The sequence below is a fragment of the Salvelinus fontinalis genome, chromosome 2, assembly GCF_029448725.1.
Source record: "Salvelinus fontinalis isolate EN_2023a chromosome 2, ASM2944872v1, whole genome shotgun sequence".
In the NCBI taxonomy this organism is placed as follows: domain Eukaryota; kingdom Metazoa; phylum Chordata; class Actinopteri; order Salmoniformes; family Salmonidae; genus Salvelinus; species Salvelinus fontinalis.
The window spans coordinates 72,261,586-72,286,608 of record NC_074666.1 but is presented as its reverse complement, the minus strand read 5'-3'; the positions used below and the strand labels follow the sequence as shown (position 1 = coordinate 72,286,608).

At 42.6% G+C, this 25,023-nt stretch overlaps 2 protein-coding genes and 3 non-coding genes across 6 annotated transcripts; all 5 read right to left on the bottom strand.

Annotated features, from left to right (window-relative positions):
* Positions 1-262: 262 nt before the first annotated feature.
* LOC129825128 (60S ribosomal protein L3-like) lies at positions 263-4,092 on the bottom strand. Its single transcript, XM_055884953.1, has 8 exons — positions 4,007-4,092; positions 3,168-3,360; positions 2,734-2,902; positions 2,160-2,295; positions 1,699-1,885; positions 1,146-1,504; positions 722-841; positions 263-383 (listed from the first exon to the last, which is right to left on the bottom strand). The coding sequence occupies exons 1-8, from the start codon at positions 4,007-4,009 to the stop codon at positions 339-341; spliced, it is 1,212 nt and encodes a 403-aa protein (XP_055740928.1). The 5' UTR covers positions 4,010-4,092; the 3' UTR covers positions 263-338.
* LOC129833848 (small nucleolar RNA SNORA54) lies at positions 467-597 on the bottom strand. The gene has a single exon (XR_008756124.1). It is a non-coding gene; the product is annotated as a small nucleolar RNA SNORA54 (small nucleolar RNA).
* On the bottom strand, positions 1,589-1,683 carry LOC129833873 (small nucleolar RNA U83B). The gene has a single exon (XR_008756130.1). It is a non-coding gene; the product is annotated as a small nucleolar RNA U83B (small nucleolar RNA).
* LOC129833868 (small nucleolar RNA U83B) lies at positions 2,001-2,094 on the bottom strand. Its single transcript, XR_008756129.1, has one exon. It is a non-coding gene; the product is annotated as a small nucleolar RNA U83B (small nucleolar RNA).
* Positions 4,093-4,201: 109 nt separating the features above from the next.
* Positions 4,202-24,995, bottom strand: LOC129825152 (probable mitochondrial glutathione transporter SLC25A39). Of its 2 annotated transcripts, XM_055885007.1 has the most exons (12): positions 24,578-24,993; positions 19,716-19,818; positions 11,235-11,294; positions 10,598-10,648; positions 7,819-7,928; positions 7,573-7,640; positions 7,256-7,380; positions 6,884-7,057; positions 6,596-6,705; positions 5,863-5,944; positions 5,662-5,742; positions 4,202-5,545 (listed from the first exon to the last, which is right to left on the bottom strand). In XM_055885007.1, exons 2-12 carry the CDS (start codon positions 19,807-19,809, stop codon positions 5,427-5,429), a joined length of 1,074 nt encoding a protein of 357 aa, XP_055740982.1. In that variant the 5' UTR covers positions 19,810-19,818; positions 24,578-24,993; the 3' UTR covers positions 4,202-5,426. The 2 variants fall into 2 exon arrangements, with proteins under 2 accessions (XP_055740982.1, XP_055740991.1); XM_055885016.1 differs by lacking the exon at positions 10,598-10,648 and having other exon boundaries at positions 24,578-24,995.
* Positions 24,996-25,023: the final 28 nt, after the last annotated feature.

Genomic DNA, 25,023 nt, shown 5'->3' with positions numbered 1-25,023 from the left:
TGGTACAAACAGTATCTACACAACTGTCACAAAAATAAGCTAGTTGAATTTTCCCCTGAAAGCTTCTGGGCGGTCAACTGCTACTTATCAGGACACTAAATTTGACCAAACCACATGTAGCAAATAAGGTTATGTTTTTGTTAAACAAATTCACGCACTGACCTTGATACAAAAACGTATCTTGCTGGGCCCAGTTATTCCTCACATCACCTCAGATTAAAGTTTGAGACAGTCCCTATGCATATCATAAGAAACGAGAAAGGAGTTTTCACTTGTTTTATTATTAAACTCCGCAGTGCAGTACTCATACCACCAGACAGAGCTAGAGGACATGGCATTTAGACGGTCTCTTCCTTGGCAATGCGGTCCTTCTTGAGTGGTCCCTGTAGACAGAAAGGACAAGTGGTCAGTGACAATGCACATAGAGTTTAATAAGCAACCTCTACGCCATCTGTGGCTCCAGGGGTGATGTTCCCAGAGAGTGAACAGGGAACAGCAAAAAAATGATGCCGCTCCCCTGCCTCACTGAAGTTTGATCTAGCACCTGAATGGAACCCAAATTCATACCAAGAGTGAACCAGGTTACGATAAGTGCAATATGGGCATAGGGGAATGAGCTGCAATGCCGGTTGTATGTGAACTAGGGTGGGTCCACTACATTGATCTAGGGGACTTGTGAAACAGTGAAGAGACAAGTAAATGTCATGGAAATGGAACACACCATGAACGCCTTCTTTTCCTCCAATGTTTGGAAGCGGCCGTGGCCAAACTTGGAGGTGGTGTCGATGAACTTGAGGTCGATCTTCTCCGTGGCACGACGGCTTGACTGCACCAACAGAGACTGAAAACAGAAGTATAATTATTTATTTTTTTAAAGATTAGTGATGCATTCCTTTAACGGGCCATACAGGACAACAATATTTTGCGCCTTGTCCATCTGGTATGAAACAAATGTCCTGGAGTCAGTATACATCAGAACTCTACATGCAATGACAGCACATGGCCATTCGTTCAGTCGGCCCAGGGAAGGAACCACCCATATTTAATATGTACCTATTCAGTTTATCCAACTTATAAGTACCTAAATCCCAACTGACAATGCATTGGAATAAGCATGTATAAGATGGAATTGCCTCTTTCCTCACCTTGCGCAGGGTTAGCACCCTCTTCTTGACTCCAATCGTGCAGCCCTTCAGCATGACAAAGTCATTGGTCACCTCTCCGTAGTGGACGAAGCCACCCAAAGGGGTGATGCTCTTGTTGGACAGATCGTACTCAGTGGCAGCGTTGTTCTTCACCAGCTTGCCGTCCTTGGTGTGGTAGCCCTGGCCGATCTTGTAGATCTTCTTGTTGATCTCTGTGCGGTGGTGGTAACCCTTCTGACCAGCGCGGGCCACAGAGAAGGCCACACGGGAGGGATGCCAGGCACCGATACAGGCCACCTTACGCAGACCACGATGGGTCTTACGGGGGAGCTTCTTTGTGTGCCAACGGCTGGTGACGCCTAAAGGGGAAATTCCAATGTTTAGTACCTGAGGACTTGGCATGAATAACTGAAGCTTGGTTAACTACATGGTCATTAGTGGGTTGTGGTCTCAGAAGAAAAACAGCATGGAATGTATCCTCATGCGTGTCGGACGCCATGCCTGACGCAGTGTTCTGTGGTCTCATCACAGACGCAAAGCCCTTAAGACATACCTTTGTATCCGTGACCCTTTGTGACACCGATGACATCGATCATCTCATCCTGGGTGAAGACGTTGGTGATGGGGATAGACTGCTCCAGCTTCTCACGGGCCCAGTCCACCTTGTCAGAGATGGAGCCTCCATTGAGCTGCACCTCCATCAAATGGGACTTCTTTTGCTTCAGGGGCAGCAGCCTCATCTGGAGGGGGAGGAGAGAGGCAGGTGAGCCTGCTAGTCCTGGAACAAGGACCAGTATAGCTAGTATAAACACTATGTATTCAACCCAAAATTGGGTTAAAATGTGACACTAGGGACATTGTCTCAGAAGGAAGGCAGCATGGAATGTATCCTCATGCGTGTCGGACGTCATGCCTGACGCAGTGTTCCGTGGTCTCATCACAGACAAAGGGAGATCTGATTCATTAAAACTATGGGGCATTGCAGGGAGCGTATTCTATCCTGCTCAGACTCACCTGCGTGTGGGCGATGATGCGGACGACCTGGCAGTACTTCTTCATGGAGGCGAAGTCCTTCTCCAGCTGCTTCTTGCCCTCGTCATCCTGCCACTTCTTACAGTACTTTGTGAAGGCCTTCTTCTTGGACTTGTACCTGAGATCATGCAGCGTGACCGGAGGGTAGGGAAGAGGCAAACGGGTTGGCACAGGTCCTTCATAACCCCAGGGGGCCAGCGGAAGAACACTGCACTCAGCTGCTCACCCAGCCTTCACAGGGGCGAAGGGGGCAGTTACAGCTTCAAAAGGGGTTTCGGCTCATGGCGCGGTTTCTAAGAAGCACTTTCCACCGGCCAGAGGAGCCCGGAGCTCATCAGGCCACGAGGTACCTGAGCGGAGCTGCCACCAGGGGGGGCACCGGATGTTAAGACTCGCTCAGTAAAACACGACATGTTTTATACGTCGAGCAACAGCATGCTTCAAAGCTTTAAATGTAAATGTAAAGCTCCTATCTAAACGTTATACACCACATTCAACCAATAGTCAAAATGTTTGTGTAAATGTCTATTACTTTTTCATGTGTATATTGACTCACCAGTTCCTGTAGAAACGACGCTTGCACTCATCACTGATGTGCTCAGCGAAGATGGTCTTGAAGGAACGCAGGCCACGGGGGGTCTCGACATAGCCCACAACACCCACCACAACCATGGGAGGTGTCTCAACAATGGTCACAGCCTCAACCACTTCCTTCTTGTTCACCTCTGTAGCAAAATAGTAGTCAGGTATAAAGGTTTGTAATACAGGAGTTCCACAGTAGACTTAAATAGCAAAATGTCAAAGCTCATTGACTGCGCTCAGTGCTCGACATTCATCAAGGGTTAGACCCAATATGTCCGCCCGTCGAGGGGATCATCATAGGCATTAACAAATAAGACAAACTACAGTACTGTAAGACCGAAGCTAATATGGCTTGGTTATATATTCACCCAGTAAATTAAACAAAACAGCATGAAGCCAAATACTCACTTGAGCCAGGTCTGTCGACTTCACGCACGATGTGAGTCATGCCAGCCTTGTAGCCAAGGAAGGCAGTCAAGTGGACTGGCTTGCTGGGGTCATCCTTGGGGAAACTCTTCACCTTACCACGGTGACGTCTGCTCCTCTTACGGGGCAGGAAGCCCAAGGATCCGTGGCGGGGAGCCGAAAATTTACGGTGGGACTGTGAAGACAACGCAATTCAGCACATTGTCCATGAGGCATACAAAACGATATGAACGCACGCGAGTCAGTTTGTCAGAACTCGACGTTGAACAGGAACAGCACGAGGCCAACCATTCTGTCCGCCCGGCGAGGCAATCGTCACCCCTATCCAATGATTTGTACCTATTGGATATTTAATCAATAACCTGAGTAGCAACCTCACTAAATAAATCCCAACTGACGATGTAAACAGCGTCTTGGAATAAACATGTGTAACGTCAGTCGTTAGCGGTTCGGAGGACCTCGACTAGTTACTGTTGGGCGGGCTAATGGGTGTCAGGCCTCATAAGGTGAAAAGTAGAAACTTAACTAGCACGTTGTCAGTTTTAAACAAGTTTGTGAACAAAAGTTACAATTTTTATTTAAAAATGTATTTGAGCAACGAAGCATGCTAGGCCTCAGTGTATCAGCCATTTTAAACTACCAGTATGCCAACGATTACTGCATACATTCATTCTGTAACAATCTAAGACCATGTTATTATGGTAAGGTCTAGCATCGTACAACTGTATCTTAACTATTGACTTAGAGGGGGAACATATAAGGATTGCGAAGATACAAAACGGATTGAAACCGCAAGTCTCAAATAAGAAAGACGAACTCACCATTTCGTCTCAGAGCCGATTGAAAAAGAGGCCTATGTAAGGGGATGTCTGATATTTATACAAGGACGTGGCCCGTCACGTGATTAACGTCGCCAACAAGCATCATGGCTCCGCCTTCTTGCTGTATAAACGCTTGCTCAAAATCTAGAATTCTAGTGTAACAGAAATGCATCAGGTAATAGATAAGGCAAAAGCTCTTGTGATTGGTGCAACACCTTTTTTATTTTACAACTGTCCATCTCAACTTGTTCTCAAGTAGCCTACCTGGTTAAATAAAGGTGAAATAATATATCTATTTTTTTTTTTAAATGTCTTTGAATCCAATTAGGCATTCTGTTAGATGATCTGTATCCCTCTGACTGAATAAAAAAAGAGTAAAACCAGTCACAGCATATACAACATTCTATACAGCCATGTAATGTACACAAGAAATAATAAACACACAAATTTAAGATCAAGGCAACAACTCAGTTCAGTCCAGTAGCCTAGTTAGTAGAACTCCAGATCTTTCTGAAATGCTGAAAAGAAATCTAATGAACATTCTTCAAAAAACTATATTGACTCAGCCCAGTTCTGAAATGGATCTACAGAACACCTGCATACATTTTATTTATTTTTTACATGGTTGAATGTATGTCAACCCCTTTTAGATTGCATAGTCAATTTGTCAGCTGTTTTGTCTGAAGTATTTCATTTGATTGAATAACATGTACCAAATTAACTCATAAAACCCAGTTCTCATCCTAGGACAATGAGCCATGGTAACCCACCTACATAAGTATTGTGTTTATTCCCATCACAAAAATGGACATTGAATAGTAGGCTACCATTGGTCAGATGATAAATCATAATGAGAGAATGCTACATTAAGAATATCTATTCATCCCAGCTCAGCCATGCATTTGGTCTGGGCTAGTAGTTGAAGGGAAGGTCTTGATTGAATGGATTAGGTTGCATGCAGTTTTTTTAGGGTTGTTGTTAGAAGTGTTCTCCCAGGTATGAACAGCAGGGGGCTGTACTAGCAAAGATGAACACCTTTTAGCGTGCAAGGAAAAGCATGCTAAAGTCTGAATAAGCCTTAGGTCACAGGGCTGTTCCCCCACAGTTCTGAATTTAACTAATGGACACATTCATGGATACACATATGACAGTGTTCACAGTTGTAGGAGTAGCCTCCCTGTGGGCCAATAGAAAGGGCTAGAAAACAGACAAAAAAAGCCCATTCCTCATGTCTTTGCCTTTGTCTGAATTGAGAGACAGAGACTCCTCCAGGGTGATTTGAAGCTCAGGTTTCTAGGTGCAAAGTCTTAACCAGGAGCAGTCTTGCACAGCTTGCAGTGCATTGGCAGCTGCTAATAGTCTCTTCCCATTCTGCCCCAGAAGAAGGCAGCAAACCCTGCTTCTCCACACACACAGCCCCTCAGCAGGCCTGTTGCTCCCGGTCAAGGTTCATCTTCTGGAAGAAGATCTTCCCAAACTCATAGGTGCTGATCATGACAGCACAGGCTGGGGCCACTTTGATCACCCTGGGTAGGAAACCTGAGGGGGATAAAGAGACACAATTTACCTGATTTAGTCCTCCATTCAGACTGCTTACTATACCAGCGCTGCAGGCATTGCAAATATATAATTTTTATATATCCTTTTGGACTTACCTGCAAAGAGCCCCCTGTATCCCGATTCAGCCCAAATTCCCCTCATGATATGCCATGTGGATGTGGGATTCTTCACAGGGACTAGGAGGAAGGGGAGAAAGACAGATTTAGTGGGCAATCCTACATTCTATCAGAGAGGATAAAATACGATTTCAGACGAGAATGGCCATATGGGTACATAAGACCCCTGTAAATACACACCTCCCAGTGTCTCCATCTCTCCCAGTTGGATCTGTCTTCGCGTCTTCACCACGTCAAAAGGTAGGGTCATGATGGCAGCCACCTGGGACAGAAGACAATAGACACACTCTCTAAGCAATACCCAGTGAAATCAACAGCAATACCCAGTGAAATCAACATAACTTACCCCCTGATCTATCAATTATCAACAGTCAATCATCAACAGTCTAATGGTTGTCACAATCACACAGCAATTCTCTATTTTTTTCTGGTGTCAACTCAACCCTTATAATAACTCATGAGAGGACTGTAGAACTGCCAAGATTTGACAGGGAATTTCCTGTTTTACTACAGATCTAGGCTAATTAAGTGTGTCTACTTCTCTCACATATGAGAGAATCTCTCTAAACAAACATAGGCCTGTTTTCAGCAGGGAGAGGCCTTTGGTTTTATTTATCATGGCCTCTTTCTGTCATAAATACAAATAACATCTGTGTTACAACTGGCTTTCCTTTCCTGGTGAGAGATAGCACACTGAAATCTTATCCATATTTGTCAATGATCTACCTATAATAAAACACACCTCTGCCTCACAGTAAACTGAAAAGAATAGGAGCGGAAAAAAAGAGTTTGACTATTTAACTGTATACACCTTGCAATGTACAAACCATCCATCATCTTCTTCATGAAATCCAATAGAAGACATCTGCTTTACATTCTAAATTCCCAGTAGATGTATTAATGAGATACCCACAGCTCCAGAGATGGCCCCTGCTGTGAAGCTGATGGAGAAGGTGGCCTGAGACACATCGTATTGATCACACAGCTGGGCCTTCACCAGCTCATAGTTGAACCAGTACAGGGCTGCACACACAGAAAAACAGTCAGGTTGAAAAGTCACTGAGAAACTTTATCACAACAAAGATATTATTTATTATTCACCCACACAGGCGGTCTTCATTATGTAACCCCCAACTACTATCAACCAGTCCAACTAAGCCCTAGCAGTGACAGATAGATGGTTAGTGACATAACGTCTCACCTGAGAAGGGGACGTCTCGTAGGACGGTGGGTCCCCAGCCCCTCCACAGGGACAGCCAGCCATCCTGGGCAACACTAGAGCGGATACACACCCTCAGCTCGCTGTAGGTCAGCTTCTGGGACTGCATCTTGGTACGCACCAGCTCTAATGGGCTGATCACACTCACTGCTCCCACTGGAGAACACAGACACGGGAGAGTCAACGGAAGAGGGGCAGCAACAAACACAATATGTTACAGAAGGGAACAATGTAATAATGGCATTATTATAAATCTACATTCTTAGTGTGGTGTGTGACAACTGAACTGTATCATAATCAAGACTTAATCAGCTCCCAGACATTGTGACCCCCCATCCCATGTAGTCCACTTACGTCTAGCGAGACCCCCTGCCACCAGGGGGATGTAGTTGCCTTGGAACCCCATGCCGTAGCGCAGTAAGTCTCTGAGCTGGTCATAGCAGGTGAAGTAGATGACCGTGGCAGGCACCGCCATCACCCTGTACACAAACAGCAAGAGACTGTCAATCTCAAAGCTCTGCAAGCTGTTACTTGATTAGGTGCAAAACACACTGAAATTGAAACCATAAAGTCATAGTTCTGAGTTTCTCTTTTATACAATCAAGGACTGATTGCTCTTGTTACCGTTCTTTATTACAAATACATGTACTTGAACTACCCCAGTGACTCACAGTGTGGGAGGCAGCCCGCTCCACAGAGACCTGACCCCCTCGTTGCGCGTGATCTTCACAAAAGCATCCTGAGAAAAACAAACACCACACCGTGTTTGTCCTTGGGAACTGTGGAGTTCCAAAAAATTACAAACATTTGGGACTTCAAAAGACAAGTCGTTCCCCATCCAGTGCTTTAACTATGTCAAGCCAGGTGATGTTGTGCTGTGTTGGTGGGAGCGAATAAGAGGGTTCTGAGTCTCTTACCAGGGTGCCACTGAAGTGGGTTGGTGTTTTGTACCAGCTGGTGCAGCTGGCCCCATACTGACACACATAGATGTGATCCATCAGGCCATTACAATACAGGAAGCACTTCCCTGAGACAAAACACAAGAACAGGGTCACCATAACATAACCATACTGGTTAATACGTTACTCTATGAGACATGAAGCTCTACTTCTATCTAGACTATAAATACGTAAATGTGAACATACTGAGAGTAATGCCAAACGTTGGCGTCTCTGTAGGGCACGCATTAATGTGTAATTACAGTATGTCCGTTTGATGCATCTATAGCTTCTAGTTCTATGTCAAATTAATGGATATTCAATAGTTCTATAAAATAATGACATTAGTAAAAAAATATATACTTTAACAGTTTGTTTTTCAGTCAATAGTTTAACTTATATTGATGTGAGGGTGTCCATGACAGAGGTTAGATAAGCTATTAATAACAGAGGTAAACCGGTCAGACAGACACTGGGGACGATAACCTCAAGGATGCTCTAGCCAAGGCCTGCTCTGGACTACTAGTGTTTGCCTTATTTTAGGTATTGGCAAATGGTCAATCCAAGGCAAAGGATTTTAGGAGAAAATCTATAAACAAACGAGCTTCTCTAGTAATAGAAAATTACATAGTAAAATGGGTGTTATACAGTATAACCTATGAACTACTTGTTTGTTTCTTTGAGATTCATAAACACAAGTACCACAAGGCACAATTTGATACCCGGTAGCTATGAATCATGTTGAATTCTTTCAAGTACCAGAAAGCACTCATTGTTACCACATCATTTTGTTGCGAAGTTCAATATGCTAATAATAACTAGCTGGGCTAATTGTCCTTAGTTTTCTTTATAAAATGTTCAGAGTGAGTCATGGTGTAGCTGAGTGGAGAGAGATAGAGAGAGAGCGCCAAGGCTATAGCCCATATAATCATTCAGCTGAGAGTATGAGGGTGCACTGAGGAAGAGTATGAGGGTGCACTGAAGAAGAGTATGAGGTTACATATAAAGACAGAGGGTACATACACTGCTCAAAAAAATAAAGGGAACACTTAAACAACACAATGTAACTCCAAGTCAATCACACTTCTGTGAAATAAAACTGTCCACTTAGGAAGCAACACTGATTGACAATACATTTCACATGCTGTTGTGCAAATGGGATAGACAAAAGGTGGAAATTATAGGAAATTAGCAAGACACCCCCAATAAAGGAGTGATTCTGCAGGTGGTGACCACAGACCACTTCTCAGTTCCTATGCTTCCTGGCTGATGTTTTGGTCTCTTGAATGCTGGCGGTGCTCTCACTCTAGTGGTAGCATGAGACGGAGTCTACAACCCACACAAGTGGCTCAGGTAGTGCAGCTCATCCAGGATGGCACATCAATGCGAGCTGTGGCAAGAAGGTTTGCTGTGTCTGTCAGCGTAGTGTCCAGAGCATGGAGGCGCTAACAGGAGACAGGCCAGTACATCAGGAGACGTGGAGGAGGCCGTAGGAGGGCAACAACCCAGCAGCAGGACCGCTACCTCTGCCTTTATGCAAGGAGGAGCACTGCCAGAGCCCTGCAAAATGACCTCCAGCAGGCCACAAATGTGCATGTGTCTGCTCAAACGGTCAGAAACAGACTCCATGAGGGTGGTATGAGGGCCCGACGTCCACAGGTGGGGGTAGTGCTTACAGCCCAACACCGTGCAGGACGTTTGGCATTTGCCAGAGAACACCAAGATTGGCAAATTCGCCACTGGCGCCCTGTGCTCTTCACAGATGAAAGCAGGTTCACACTGAGCACATGTGACAGAGTCTGGAGACGCCGTGGAGAACGTTCTGCTGCCTGCAACATCCTCCAGCATGACCGGTTTGGCGGTGGGTCAGTCATGGTGTGGGGTGGCATTTCTTTGTGGGGCCGCACAGCCCTCCATGTGCTCGCCAGAGGTAGCCTGACTGCCATTAGGTACCGAGATGAGATCCTCAGACCCCTTGTGAGACCATATGCTGACACATGCACATTTGTGGCCTGCTGGAGGTCATTTTGCAGGGCTCTGGCAGTGCTCCTCCTTGCACAAAGGCGGAGGTAGCGGTCCTGCTGCTGGGTTGTTGCCCTCCTACGGCCTCCTCCACGTCTCCTGATGTACTGACCTGTCTCCTGGTAGCGCCGCCATGCTCTGGAAACTACGCTGACAGACACAGCAAACCTTCTTGCCACAGCTTGCATTGATGTGCCATCCTGGATGAGCTGCACTACCTGAGCCACTTGTGTGGGTTGTAGACTCCGTCTCATGCTACCACTAGAGTGAGAGCACCGCCAGCATTCAAAAGAGACCAAAACATCAGCCATGAAGCATAGGAACTGAGAAGTGGTCTGTGGTCACCACCTGCAGAATCACTCCTTTATTGGGGGTGTCTTGCTAATTGCCTATAATTTCCCCCTTTTGTCTATTCCATTTGCACAACAGCATGTGAAATGTATTGTCAATCAGTGTTGCTTCCTAAGTGGACAGTTTTATTTCACAGAAGTGTGATTGACTTGGAGTTACATTGTGTTGTTTAAGTGTTCCCTTTATTTTTTTGAGCAGTGTATAAATGCCAAAGACTTCAAAATCAATTTGCTCAGACTATGGTTAAAGTGCATTTGTTTTGTTTTCCCAGGAAACCCAGTTTGTTAGGTCATATTGGCAGAGCAGTGCCAGATAGGCACATGTAGTCAGTCAGACTGGGCAAAGTCTGGGCATGCAGCAAGCGGCGCCGGAGAGTTATACTCACATTTGGCGGGGCGGATTACACCACTCCATGAAGCAGAGTCAGCAGCTAAAGCTATGAAACAAAGCAAAGAGAGAGAGAGAGACAATGAAAGAGGACAAGACACACAAAATAAGCATTTGAGCAGAGAAAAGCTAAAGCACGTCTCACATTCCACTAAATGTAGCCTGACATGGCTGCCGAAGGTCAACATTGCCGACATAAGGACTTCTAAACCCCCTTTACCTCAACCCCTATTCTATTATTTAGGCTTAGGGAGCAGATGGGCAAGAGGCTGAATGTAGTCTCTCACAGTGAAAGCAATGACAGTGCAGTTGAGGGTTTTTTTACATTTCATTTATAAATGTTTTATTTAACTAGGCAAGTCAGTTAAGAACAAATTCTTATTTACAATGACGGCCTAGGAACAGTGGCTTGTTCAGGGGCAGAACAGATTTGTACCACGTAAGCTCGGGGGTTCGATCTAGCAACCTTTCGGTTACTGGCCCAATGCGCTAACCACTAGGCTACCTGGCTCCCCAGTTTTCAGGGGTGGGGAGTGGGGACATAAACATCTAATACATAGGCTATCCCCGCAATGGTAAGAAGCAATAAGCAGACTCATCGTATAAGCAGTGAATATTATCTGTTAGTGTTCTACCTTGATAGAATGGTGTTTGCTGGGCCTGCAGCCTTATCTTCACCACGTCCAGTGGTGTGACTGTGAAAGAGACAGATTCAATTATACTGATCTATTTACACCCATCATGAGCCTCGTCAATGAGGAACATGTGCATACACGAGTGTGAGCGTGTGTTTGTGTGTGGTGCAGTGTGTGTATGGATCTGGGAAAATGGAATAGTGTTCTACAAGAACGGTGTCTTCTCTGAAAGAAATCTGTGGGGGGGAGGGGGTGTTCCTACACACAAGGCTTGGACACTTATTTTGCAGGCTTTGGAGTCTGGTCAGACCTCAACCTGTACAACCAGACTGGAGCTCAGATGAACACAGACTGACACACAAACTGAACCAGTGACAGCCTCTGATGCAGTTGTGGCAGACTCCTGTGTTGTCGTGGAGGCTTCGGTCACCCATGATTGAACATTTCATCCTAGTTCTACAGTTGCCATGGTACCTAGTGGCAGGCTAGGCAGAGAGCTCATGTAAATTCTGTATATATTTAATAACATTTAATCGTTTTATACAAATACTTTTTACAAACATTTTATTTTTCAACAGCTAAGAGTGCAGATCAAGTCTTGATATCATGAATCGTAATCCTGCCCGTAACCTGATGAAAATCAGCGTGGTCAACAAGCTAGCTAATTCTGTAGAGACAGTATCTAATATATCTTTGTTACAATTAACAGTTACAGCTGATTTCAGTACTGTATATCAATTCACTCTCCTTAAATAGTTGTTATCTGATTTATTTGCTTCAGTCTCTGAATTGTTTCATCTCACTTTTCACCACCTGCTCCTGATATCAGGGCATAAAATCTATAATCTGTCTCCTGAATTTGCTTGGTGCACATGCGCACTAGGTCCGAGCTCATTTGGCTAAACTAGCTGGCTACTGAACTATGCTAGTTTTTGTCCTCATTGCCAAACTTCAGAAATACTGCACCCTCAACTTCAAAACTCCTTTGCTACAATAGTTATAATTTGCTGGAAAGTACATTAAAAATAAAAATAAATTGTTGAACAGTCATGACTGGTTTGTGAAATCTGTCGTAAGACGGTGGAGAAGGATATCATTGCTACTTAAAACGGACCCAACATCAGTTTTCAGATTCATCGGCGTCATTGGCGTAGGGTTACCTGGACGTTTCTGACTGGTCTTGGAACTGTGACACAGCCAGATATGTACACAGTCTTGTACCTTTACTTACACTGACTATCGTTGATTAAATCGGACTTCTCTGGTATTATTTAGTGTTGTTTACACTGTTCAAAATTGTCAGGAAAATTCTATTTATAATAATAACCCTCCTATTTATGGATCCCCTTATTGTTATCATTACTATTATTATGATCATCAATATAATAAGTAATGACATAATTAGTAGGCTTAGAATAGCAGCCTTGTATAACCACCTTCGAGCTGTAGGCCTAAGACCACATCCTGTGTACTGTAACTTTCTTAGGCCTATATTTCAATAGTTATATAGGCTACTGCATCAATCAATCATTAATTTGTTCGTGCCATCACACAGCATACAAGATATTCATGAAGGCCAGCATCCTGGAGTCGCCTCATTACTGTTGACATTTATACTGGTGTTTTACAGGCACTATTTAATGAAGCTGCCAGTTGAGGACTAGTTGTGCACCGGGGCCTCCTACTCCTCTTTCTATTCTGGTTAGAGACAGTTTGTTCTGTTCTGTGAACAGAGTAGAACACAGCATTGTATGAGATCTTCAGTTTCTTGGCAATTTCTAGCATGGAATAGCCTTCATTTCTCAGAACAAGAATAGACTGACAAGTTTCAGAAGAAAGGTCTTTGTTTCTGGACATTTTGAGCCTGTAATCAAACCCACAAATGTTGATGCTCCAGATACTAAACTAGTCTAAAGGCCAGTTTTATTGCTTCTTTAATCAGATCAACAGTTTTCATAATTGCAAAAGGGTTTTCTAATGATCAATTAGCCTTTTAAAATGATAAACTTGGATTAGCTAACACAAAGTGCCATTGGAACAGGAGTGATGGTTGCTGATAATGGGCCTCTGTACGCCTTCGTAGATATTCCATTTAAAAAATCTGCCGTTTCCAGCTACAATAGTCATTTACAACATTAATGTATACACTGTATTTCTGATCGATTTGGATGTTATTTTAAAATGGACAAAAAAAAAGGGGCTTTTCTTTCAAAAACAAGAGCATTTCTAAGTGACCCCAAACTTTTGAACGGTAGTGTGTGTGTGTGTGTATATATAAACTCAGCAAAAATAGAAACGTCCTCTCACTGTCAACTGCGTTTATTTTCAGCAAAACTAAACATGTGTAAATATTTGTATGAACATAAGACTCAACAACTGAGACAAACTGAACAAGTTCCACAGACATGTGACTAACAGAAATGAAAAAATGTGTCCCTGGACAAATGGGGGGGGGTCAAAATCAAAAATAACAGTCAGTATGTGGTGTGGCCACCAGCTGCATTATGAACTGCAGTGCATCTCCTCCTCATGGACTGTATCAGATTTGCCAAAACTTGCTGTGAGATGCTACCCCACTCTTCCTCCAAGGCACCTGCAAGTTCCCGGACATTTCTGGGGGGGGTGGAATGGCCCTAGCCCTCACCCTCCGATCCAACAGGTCCCAGACGTGCTCAATGGGATTGAGATCTGCGCTGGCCATAGCAGAACAGTGAAATTCCTGTCTTGCAGGAAATCACACACAGAACGAGCAGTATGGCTGGTGGCATTGTCATGCTGGAGGGTCATGCCAGGATGAGCCTGCAGGAAGGGTACCACATGAGGGAGGAGGATGTCTTCCCTGTAACGCACAGCGTTGAGATTGCCTGCAATGACAACAAGCTCAGTCCGATGATGCTGTGACACACCGCCCCCAGACCCTCCACCTCCAAATCGATCCCGCTCCAGAGTACAGGCCTCGGTGTAACGCACATTCCTTCGACAATAAACACGAATCCGACCATCACCCCTGGTGAGACAAAACCGCGACTCGTCAGTGAAGAGCACTTTTTGCCAGTCCTGTCTGGTCCAGCGACGGTAGCTTTGTGCCCATAGGCGACGTTGTTGCCGGTGAGGTCTGGTGAGGACCTGCCTTACAACAGGCCTACAAGCCCTCAGTCCAGCCGCTCTCAGCTTATTGCAGACAGTCTGAGCACTGATGGAGGGATTGTGCATTCCTGGTGTAACTCGGGCAGTTGTGGTTGCCATCCTGTACCTGTCCCACAGGTGTGATGTTCGGATGTAACGATCCTGTGCAGGTGTTGTTACACGTGGTCTGCCACTGCGAGGACAATCAGCTGCCCGTCCTGTCTCCCTGTAGCGATGTCTTAAGCTTCTCACAGTACAGACACTGCAATTTATTTCCCTGGCCACATCTGCAGTCCTCATGCCTCCTTGCAGCATGCCTAAGGCACGCACATGCAGATGAGCAGGGACCCTGGGCATCTTTCTTTTGGTATTTTTTAGAGTCAGTAGAAAGGCCTCTTTAGTGTCTTAAGTTTTCATAACTGTGACCTTAAATTGCCTACAGTCTATAAGCTGTTAGTGTCTTAACGACCGTTCCACGGTTGCATGTTCATTAATTGTTTATGGTTCATTAGAAAAGCATGGGAAACAGTGTTTAAACCTTTTAGAATGAAGATCTGTGAAGTTATTTGGATTTTTACAAATTATCTTTGAAAGACAGGGTCCTGAAAAAGGGACATTTCTTTTTTTTGCTGAGATACATATTTGAACTCAGTTTCACAATTGCTGACATTTAATCCAGTAAGAATTCCCTGTCTAAGGTCAGTTAGGATCATCACTTTATTTTAAGAATGTGAAATGTCAGAATAATAACAGAGAGAATGATTTATTTCAGCTTTTATTTCTTTCATCACATTCCCAGTGGGTCAGAAGTTTACATACACTCAATTAGTATTTGTTAGCATTGACTTTAAACTGTTTTACTTGGGTCACATGTTTCAGGTAGCCTTCCACAAGCTTCCCACAATACATTGGGTGAATTTTGGCCCATTTCTCCTGACAGAGCTGGTGTAACTGAGTCAGGTTTGTAGGCATCCTTGCTCACACGCGCTTTTTCAGTTCTGCCCACAAATGTTCTATGGTATTGAGGTCAGGGCTTTGTTATGGTGACTAAAATCCTTCGAGTTTGTTGTCCTGTTCTATTTTTGTTTTATCAGACCAGAGGACATTTCTCCAAAAAGTACAATCTTTGTCCCCATGTGCAGTTGCAAACCATAGTCTGGCTTTTTATGGCGGTTTTGGAGCAGTGGCTTCTTCCTTGCTGAGCGGACTTTCAGGTTATATCAATATAGGAGTCGTTTAACTGTGGATATAGATACTTTTGTACCCGTTTCCTCCAGCATCTTCACAAGGTCCTTTGCTGTTGTTCTGGGATTGATTTGCACTTAACGCACCAAAGTACGTTCATCTCTGGGAGACAGAATGCGTCTCCTTCCTAAGCAGTATGACTGCTGCGTGGTCCCATGGTGTTTATACTTGCGTTCTGTTGTTTGTACAAATGAACGTGGTACCTTCAGGCATTTGGAAATTGCTCCCAAGGATGAACCAGACTTGTGGAGGTAAACAATTTTTTTTCTGAGGTCTTGGCTGATTTCTTTTGATTTTCCCAATGTCAAGCAAAGAGGCACTGAGTTTGAAGGTAGGCCTTGAAATACATCCACAGGTACACCTCCAATTGACTCAAATGATGTCAATTAGTCTATTAGAAGCTTCTAAAGCAATGACATAATTTCTGGGAATTTTCCAAGCTGTTTAAAGGCACAGTCAACTTAGTGTATGTAAACTTCTGACCCACTTGAATTGCGATACAGTGAATTATAAGTGAAATAATCTGTCTGTAAACAATTGTTGGAAAAATTTGCTTGTTTCATGCACAAAGTAGATGTCCTAACCGACTTGCCAAAACCATAGTTTGTTAACAAGAAATTTGTGGAGTGGTTGAAAAACAAGTTTTAATGACTCCAACCTAAGTGTACGTAAACTTCCGACTTCAACTGTAGCAAGATCTCATCTATTTTTGCTAACTTCCTATACAAATTTATTGGAGTGAGAATTTCTTTCTTTCTGGATTTGTATACAGAGTATGTCCACATCCCCGACAGACCATTTTATTGGTAAACTCCACTGTAAATGTAAAAGTTGCATTTTTTTGTGATCCAATACGTAATAGTACGTAGTACACTTTTTAGAATTTGGTTTTAATCCAGAGAGGTTAGCAAAAGTATGTAGATCCTCTCTGAGGCTGTGGAGGGATTCTAATTGTGGTTTTAAAAGAAAACATGAAATCGTCAGCGTAAAAATGACACCTTTGTTTTTAAGCCAGGGATTTCTAATCCCTAAATATTATTGTTGGATCTAATTTTAACAGCTTACATTTCGATGGCAATAATAAATAGATATGAGTGGACAACCTTGTTTTACTCCTCTTGACATGGCTACAACTTTGAGATGTAGCCATTATTTACTATTTTACACCTAGGGTTACTATACATAACATAAACCCATTTTATAAGAGACTATCCAAAATTGAAATATTCTATGCATTTATATATAAACTCTAGTCATACTTTATCAAAAGCCTTTTCAAAATCAGCTATGGAAACCAGGCTTGGTTTCCCCGATATTTCATAGTATTCTATTGTTTCCAGTACTTGTCTTATATTATCTCCAATGTATCATCCATGTAAAAAACCTGTCTGATTAGGATGAATATCTGACAATACCTTTTCAATTCTATGCGCCAAGCATTTAGCTAAGAAAGTAATCAAGACGACTAGCTTGAATAAGCCTCCGCCATGTATATCTCACTAGTTCAGGGTATTTAAGCCTCCATATATCCATGACATTCATGATTTCCTTAAGTGCCTGAAGGTGATAGTTTGTAGTGCGATTTCCTTTACGGTCCATAGAGGTATTTAAAACCGTATTAAAATCCCCCACCATAATAATAGAGTCTAGTGTTGCTTGTAGAGTTGATAGATTCTTATATCTGTTTATTGTCCAATAACATATTTAAAATAATCCATCTACCTTGACGATCTGTTTGGACGATGTGCACATTTGGATCAAAATTACTGTTAATATCACCCCTTTTGAATTTCTTTGCCCATGGGAGAAATACAGTTGAAGTCAGAAGTTTATATACACTTAGGTTGGAGTCGTTAAAACTTGTTTTTCAACCACTCCACAAATTTCTTGTTAACAAACTATAGTTTTGGCAAGTCGGTTAGGACATTACTTTGTGCATGACAAGTAATTTTTCCAACAATTGTTTACAGACAGAGTGAAATAATCTATCACAATTCCAGTGGATCAGAAGTTTACATACACTGAGTTGACTGTGCCTTTACACAGCTTGGAAAATTCCCGCAAATGATGTCATGGCTTTAGAAGCTTCTGATAAATGATGTCAATTAGCCTGAGTCAATTGGAGGTGTACCTGTGGATGTATTTCAAGGCCTACCTTCAAACTCAGTGCCTCTTTGCTTGACATTATGGGAAAATTAAAAGAAAACATGCACATGGGGACAAAGATCATACTTTTTGGAGAAATTTCCTCTGGTCTGATGAAAGAAAAATAGAACTGTTTGACCATAATGACCATCGTTATGTTTGGAGGAAAAAGGGGGAGGCTTGCAAACCGAAGAACACCCTCCCTACTGTGAAGCACGGGGGTGGCAGCATCATGTTGTGGGGGTGCTTTGCTGCAGGAGGGACTGGTGCACTTCACAAAATAGATGGCATCATGAGGATGGAAAATTATATGGCTATATTGAAGCAACATCTCAAATCAGTCAGGAAGTTAAAGCTTGGTCGCAAATGAGTCTTCCAAATGGACAATGACCCTAAGCATACTTCCAAAGTTGTAGCAAAATGGCCTAAGGACAACAAAGTAAAATCAAATCAATTTGTATTTGTAACATACACATGGTTAGCAGATGTTAATGCGAGTGTAGTGAAATGCTTGTGCTTCTAGTTCGGACAATGCAGTAATAACTAACGAGTAATCTAACCTAACAATTCCACAACTACTACATTATACACACAAGTGTAAAGGGATAAAGATTATGTACATAAAGATATGAATGAGTGATGGTACAGAATGGCATAGGCAAGATGCAGTAGATGGTATCGAGTACAGTATATACATATGAGATGAGTAATGTAGGATATGTAAACATAAGTGCATAGTTTAAAGTGGCTAGTGATACATGTATTACATAAAGATGGCAAGATGCAGTAGATGATATAGAGTACAGTATATACACATATACATTATATTAAGAGGCATTGTTTAAAGTGGTTAGTGATACATTTTTGATCAATTTCCATTATTAAAGTGAGCTGGAGTTGAGTCAGTATGTTGGCAGCAGCCACTCAATGTTAGTGGTGGCTGTTTAACAGTCTGATGGCCTTGAGATAGAAGTCAAGGTCAAGGTATTGGAGTGGCCATCACAAAGCCCTGGCCTCAATCCTATAGAAAATTTGTGGGCAGAACTGGAAAAAGCGTGTGGAGCAAGGAGGCCTACCAACCTGACTCAGTTACACCAGCTCTGTCAGGAGGAATGGGCCAAAATTCACCCAACTTATTGTGGGAAGCTTGTGGAAGGCTACCTGAAACGGTTGACCGAAGTTAAACAATTTAAAGGCAATGCTACCAAATACTAATTGAGTGTATGTAAACTTCTGACACACTGGGAATGTGATGAAAGAAATAAAAGCTGAAATAAATCACTCTATTATTCTGACATTTCACATTCTTAAAATAAAGTGGTGATCCTAACTGACCTAAGACAGGGAATTCTTACTAGGATTAAATGTCAGGAATTGTGAAAAACTGAGTTTAAATGTATTTGGCTAAGGTGTATGTAAACTTCCGACTTCAACTGTATATATAAGTTTGATCATTATATAGACCTGATCATCTGTTCAGGAAATTGACCAACACTGACTAGTTCAAGTATATCCAGTTTTTCATTTATTGATTTTAACAGATCGGTTTTGTCCTTTACCATTCCCGGTGGTGAAAATATTAAATCGTCCGTCTCTGTAGAAGAGTCACGTTTTCGTTTTGAAATAGGTTCCTCTGTCTTACTCTGCCATGTTTGGGTGTTGCTTGTTTTCATCATATTTGTTGATACATTTCTCTAGTCTTATGACTTGTTTTGTGTTGTTAACCAGATTGAAGGTTATTCCCCACCAGATTGTGTAGTGCTAATATGTAGCCTAATTTACCGATTTTGAATATTACGTTTTTATCTTGAGGTGGTCTACATAGCTGTGTTCAGTCCACCATCTTAGTGTTTGCAATCTGTGCTTTTACTGGTTCCCCTAAATTTCCCTAGGTAGGTTTATTTATTTATTGGCAGAGAGAGGACATGTTTGTTGTTGTGCCCCTCTATTGGACATTGATCTTACCGAACACTGATGTGAGCAGCGCCCCAGTGCCAGAGGCCAGCATCTGCTGCACTGGAGTGATCCCAGCTGAGGGGGTAACAGGCCGCTCCCCCATCCTGACCACCTGAGACAGAAAACATCAACTTTAACCACACTTTTCAAATGTCATTGTCATAGTGTTACTTTAATTTTCTCTTCTAATGAGAGGCTAGTTAGTGCTTGACAGATTCCATTATATGTGAAATAAACAAGGCTGTTGGGGAGTGCCTCTGCTTTGAGCTAAGCTATACTCTGTCAAACTGTGCTTGATTACTGAGACAAAATACAGAATGTCCTCAGGGCAAGTCGGCCAGCCTGGTCACTGCCTGGACAACAGCATGGCTATTGTAAAGCTTGAGCTTAGCCTAACCCTAGGCTCCTGCATATTATCCAAACGTGTGTCTTAGGGGTCCTTGAATAGCCACTACTAGTCCAAATGACAAACAGCTTGTTATTCAGGAGTCTATTTCTAAGTGATAGTGACTAGACGTCCAGTAGCCTCATTCATGTGGGATAGGAGGGGTTATAATAGAGAGCTTGACACACTAAGATAAGGTATCTGTTATGTGTACGTCTCCCGTCTCCTAGCTACTACACCCAGTTTTCAAACCGCACACACTCCCACAACACCTCACTGATACAATAGCACATCTGGTAACATAAAAACTACTATCCACAGAATATTGACTAAGCCCACATTCAATACAGACAGCGGGGGGGGGGGGGGGGATTAGAACCTGGCGGATTGAAAAATGGGTGACATCAAATGTGTTTACTAAGAAATTAATAATTGGCAGATTATGAATGAAAGAGTCTAGAAAGCAACAAGAGAGAACATCTACCTCTCTCTTTACAGTACCACTAACATAGCCCTGTAAAGGGCTAATTGTTTCTTAGCCCAGTTCTTGATCAGAGGGAGCCATCTCAAGCATATGATCGAATGTGTTGCTGAAAGTGTTTGTGCACTGCAGAGGAACTGAGCACTTATCAAGCCATGCCGAATGTCTCGTACTGCAGGCTTGCTGGCAGACGATCACGTTCCAATTTCCCTGACTATCACCTCTCCCTACTGCAGCTGACTGTGGCAGGATTACCCTAAAACAAATCCCACCATATCCCGACCCTCAGCAAAAACATGAACACAGGCCAGGAACTGGTTCCTACATTTACAACATTGTCTATGCTAATTTCACAGAATTAAGACAGCATTGGTTATAGCAAGTTGTTACGAGTAAAAATGATAACTACTTCCTCTATGGCTCATGCATCTGATTATTATGCATAATATTTCTAATCCATGTGCTTCATCAATCTTGCCCTGTGTTGTGTGATAAATGGCAGGGTGATTCCTACAATGGTGCCTTTTCTGTCCCCAGGAAATATAACTTCCCATTTTGTGTAAAAGGTGGATTCCAAAAGGCGTTAGATATAAGGTCATCTGTCCTTTACCTTAAACTCAAAAATATGGATCTTGAAAGGGAATGTTATGCATTTAGAAAACTTTTCAGTGGATGCAGGCATTTTTACCATGTCCAAAAGGGTGTTACTCATCAACTTCCACAAGAAATATGCCATAAAATAAATAAAATCTTTCTTCATTATTTTATAGTCCTAGTTAAATTCTCTCAACAATAATGTTTTCGTGATTTTTGTATTTATTATTTTATTTAAGATTATGCGTGTCCCTGATATCACTTTCCACCCTGTTAGAACGCTGCTCTACTCGGGAGAACCTAAGGCACTGCATCTGGGGCGGCAGGTAGCCTAGTGGTTAGAGCATTGAGCCAGTAGCCGAAAGGTTGCTAGATTGAATCCCCGAGCTGACAAGGTAAAAAATCTGTCCTTCTGCCACTGACCAAGGCAGTAAACCCACTGTTCCTAGGCTGTCATTGTAAATAAGAATTTGTTCTTAACTGACTTGCCTAGTTAAATAAAATAAAAATCTCAGAGGCATCACTACTGACCCTGGTTTGATTCCAGGCTGCATCACAACCGGCCGTGTTTGGGAGTCCCATAGGGTAGTGGACAATTGGCCCAGCGTCGTTAGGGTTTGGCCGTCATTGTAAATAAGAATTTGTTCTTAACTGACTTGCTTAGTTAAATAAAGATAAAATAGTTTGTTGTAATTCTCCATTTAAGAAAACAACCCCTTCTTACAATGACACCATTCAGGAAGTGTAATTTCTTTGGTGGGAAAACAATGGCGCAAAGCTAAATAAATATAAAGAGTTTTATATTTTTTTGTCTGTATGTCCCACTCGTACATCTCTACTGTTAGGCAAAATTTACAAAATTCACCAAATGTAAACATTTTAAAATGTTTGATAGATTAATTAAAATCCATTATGCTAGTTCAGGTATTCCCAAACTGGGGTAGGAGCAATGATATCAGGGCCAAATAAAAATGTGATTCACATATAAAAATATACACTGCTCAAAAAAATAAAGGGAACACTTAAACAACACAATGTAATTCCAAGTCAATCACACTTCTGTGAAATCAAACTGTCCACTTAGGAAGCAACACTGATTGACAATAAATTTCATATGCTGTTGTGCAAATGGAATAGACAAAAGGTGGAAATTATAGGCAATTAGCAAGACACCCCCAATAAAGGAGTGATTCTGCAGGTGGTGACCACAGACAACTTCTCAGTTCCTATGCTTCCTGGCTGATGTTTTGGTCTCTTTTGAACGCTGGCGGTGCTCTCACTCTAGTGGTAGCATGAGACGGAGTCTACAACCCACACAAGTGGCTCAGGTAGTGCAGCTCATCCAGGATGGCACATCAATGCAAGCAGTGGCAAGAAGGTTTGCTGTGTCTGTCAGCGTAGTTTCCAGAGCATGGAGGCGCTACCAGGAGACAGGTCAGTACATCAGGAGACGTGGAGGAGGCCGTAGGAGGGCAACAACCCAGCAGCAGGACCGCTACCTCCGCCTTTGTGCAAGGAGGAGCACTGCCAGAGCCCTGCAAAATGACCTCCAGCAGGCCACAAATGTGCATGAACTCTGAACTCTCATGTATATTCTGCAATATGCAATGATATGGGCAGAGACCACGCAAAACTTTTACATCATACAGAAGTGCGCTGGTTATCAAGGGATAAAGTATTGACCTTTATTTATTTATTTTTAAATTGAGAGATAAGCTTAAAGTTCTTTACTGACCATCATTTTCACTTCTGACCGCTTGCATGATGAGTTTCTCACATGACTGGCCTATCTGGGTGATGTTTTTTTCTCACCTGAATGATCTGAATCTAGGATTACAGAGACTCTCTGCAACTATATTCAACGTGCGGGACAAAATTGAAGCTATGATTAAGAAGTTGGAGCTCTTCTCTGTCTGCATTAACAAGGACAACACAGTCTTTCCATCATTGTATGATTTTTTGTGTGCAAATTAACTCAAGCTTACGGACCATGTCAAATGTGATATAGCGAAGCACCTGAGTGAGTTGGGTGCGCAATTATGCAGGTACTTTCCCAAAACAGATGACACAAACAACTGGATTCGTTATCCCTTTCATGCCCTGCTTCCAGTCCACCAATATCTGAACAAGAGAGCCTCATCGAAATTGAAGATTTCTGGATTGGGCTGTGCTCAAGAGTATCCTGCCTTGGCAAATTGCGCTGTTAAGACACTGATGCCCTTTGCAACCACATACCTATGTGAGAGTGGATTGTCGGCCCTCACAAGCATGAAAACTAAATACAGGCACAGACTGTATGTGGAAAATTATTTAAGACAGACTCTCCTATACAACCCAACATCCTTTCAAGCACAACCTTCTCATTAACCTGTGATGAGTTATTCACAATTTTCAATGAACAAATAAGGTTTTATATGTAAGATGGTTAAATAAAGAGATAAATTATATTATTATTTGTGCCCTGGTCCTATTAAAAGCTCTGTCACTTCCCACAAGCCGGGTTGTGACAAACTCACACTTATTCTTATGTTTAATAAATGTATCGTATAGCGTGTGTGTGGCAGGCTTACAATTATGGCAACAAAAAAAACATTTGAGAGTGCACTGACCCTGGTGCCAGAGGGGGTACGCAGCTGGAGGTTGAATGTTTGAAGGGGTACGGGACTATAAAAAGTTTGGGAACCACTGTGCTAGTTCAATCTCTCACTCACAGAGCTATGGCTAATTTATTCTTTACATTTCCACCCTGTTGGGATTATGCACATAACAGATTGGAAAATGCACCTGATGAAAGTGCCTGAGTTTGATCAATATGTTTTTCTGAAAGTCAAACATGTCCTTTTTCTGATAGAAAAAAAAAGATAATTTATTTCCCCAAAAGTTATTAGGTCCAAAAGGCACCGCTCAGTAGGAATGACCCAGCTAAAGTTATATTCTGGTGCAGGACAACAAACTGTAGCTAGCTAAGTAACTGCAATATTGCACTGTACTGCATCTCATGTTTGCACTACATGCACATCTACAAAGATACTTTGTGACATCTCCACCCAGTCTGCAAATCTGACCTTGTAGTTTTGTTGGCGTGGTGATGTAATGATGAACGACTAACACGGACATGTTGTGAAACTCAATTTTTTTTATTTAAACATGTTGTCGTGCTCCTTTCTCAAATTATAAAACGCTCACAAAACATTTGTTGTGGAACCTACCTAGGTAGCTAACTAACGTTTGCTAGACATGAGCGATCATGCATGTACAGTAGCTAATCTAACGGCAAAACACGAACACACGCCAGCCCTCCACAATTCAAGATGCTTGATAGCTAAGGCTAGCTAGCTGGCTAACAGACACTAGCTAGCTGACTAAATATAGCAAAACAGAAGATAAAACATGTCAAAGCGTGATACTCACCTCTAGTTTATAGCGTTGCTATAAAGGGTATCTGCGTTGTGAATTTGATTGGATTTCATGGCATGTTGCCTGTTTCCCTAAGTGTTGAGTGGACATGCTGTCGACAGACGTGAGCTGCTGTTAGCTAATTTGACAAAGCTATCGAGATAGGCACTAGTAAACCAACCCCTGATTCGTCTGCCGTGACAAGACACGCCTTCCATTAGTCTGACCACGGTTCTTGCTTGGAAATTTAACTATATTTTAAGACAATTAAATACTCTGCCAACAAAAAAGCTGTTAGAATTTTAAGTGCGCCCTCCCCGACTTGCCTCTGTACTTGAAATAAATGCCTGCCCTTCGTATCTCTATTCCACTGTTCCTGCCATCTCTGCACCATCACTGTCCATATCAGGCTTGTTGCCTCTGCCTTGCTCAGTGAAACTACAACATCCCCACTACTAAGT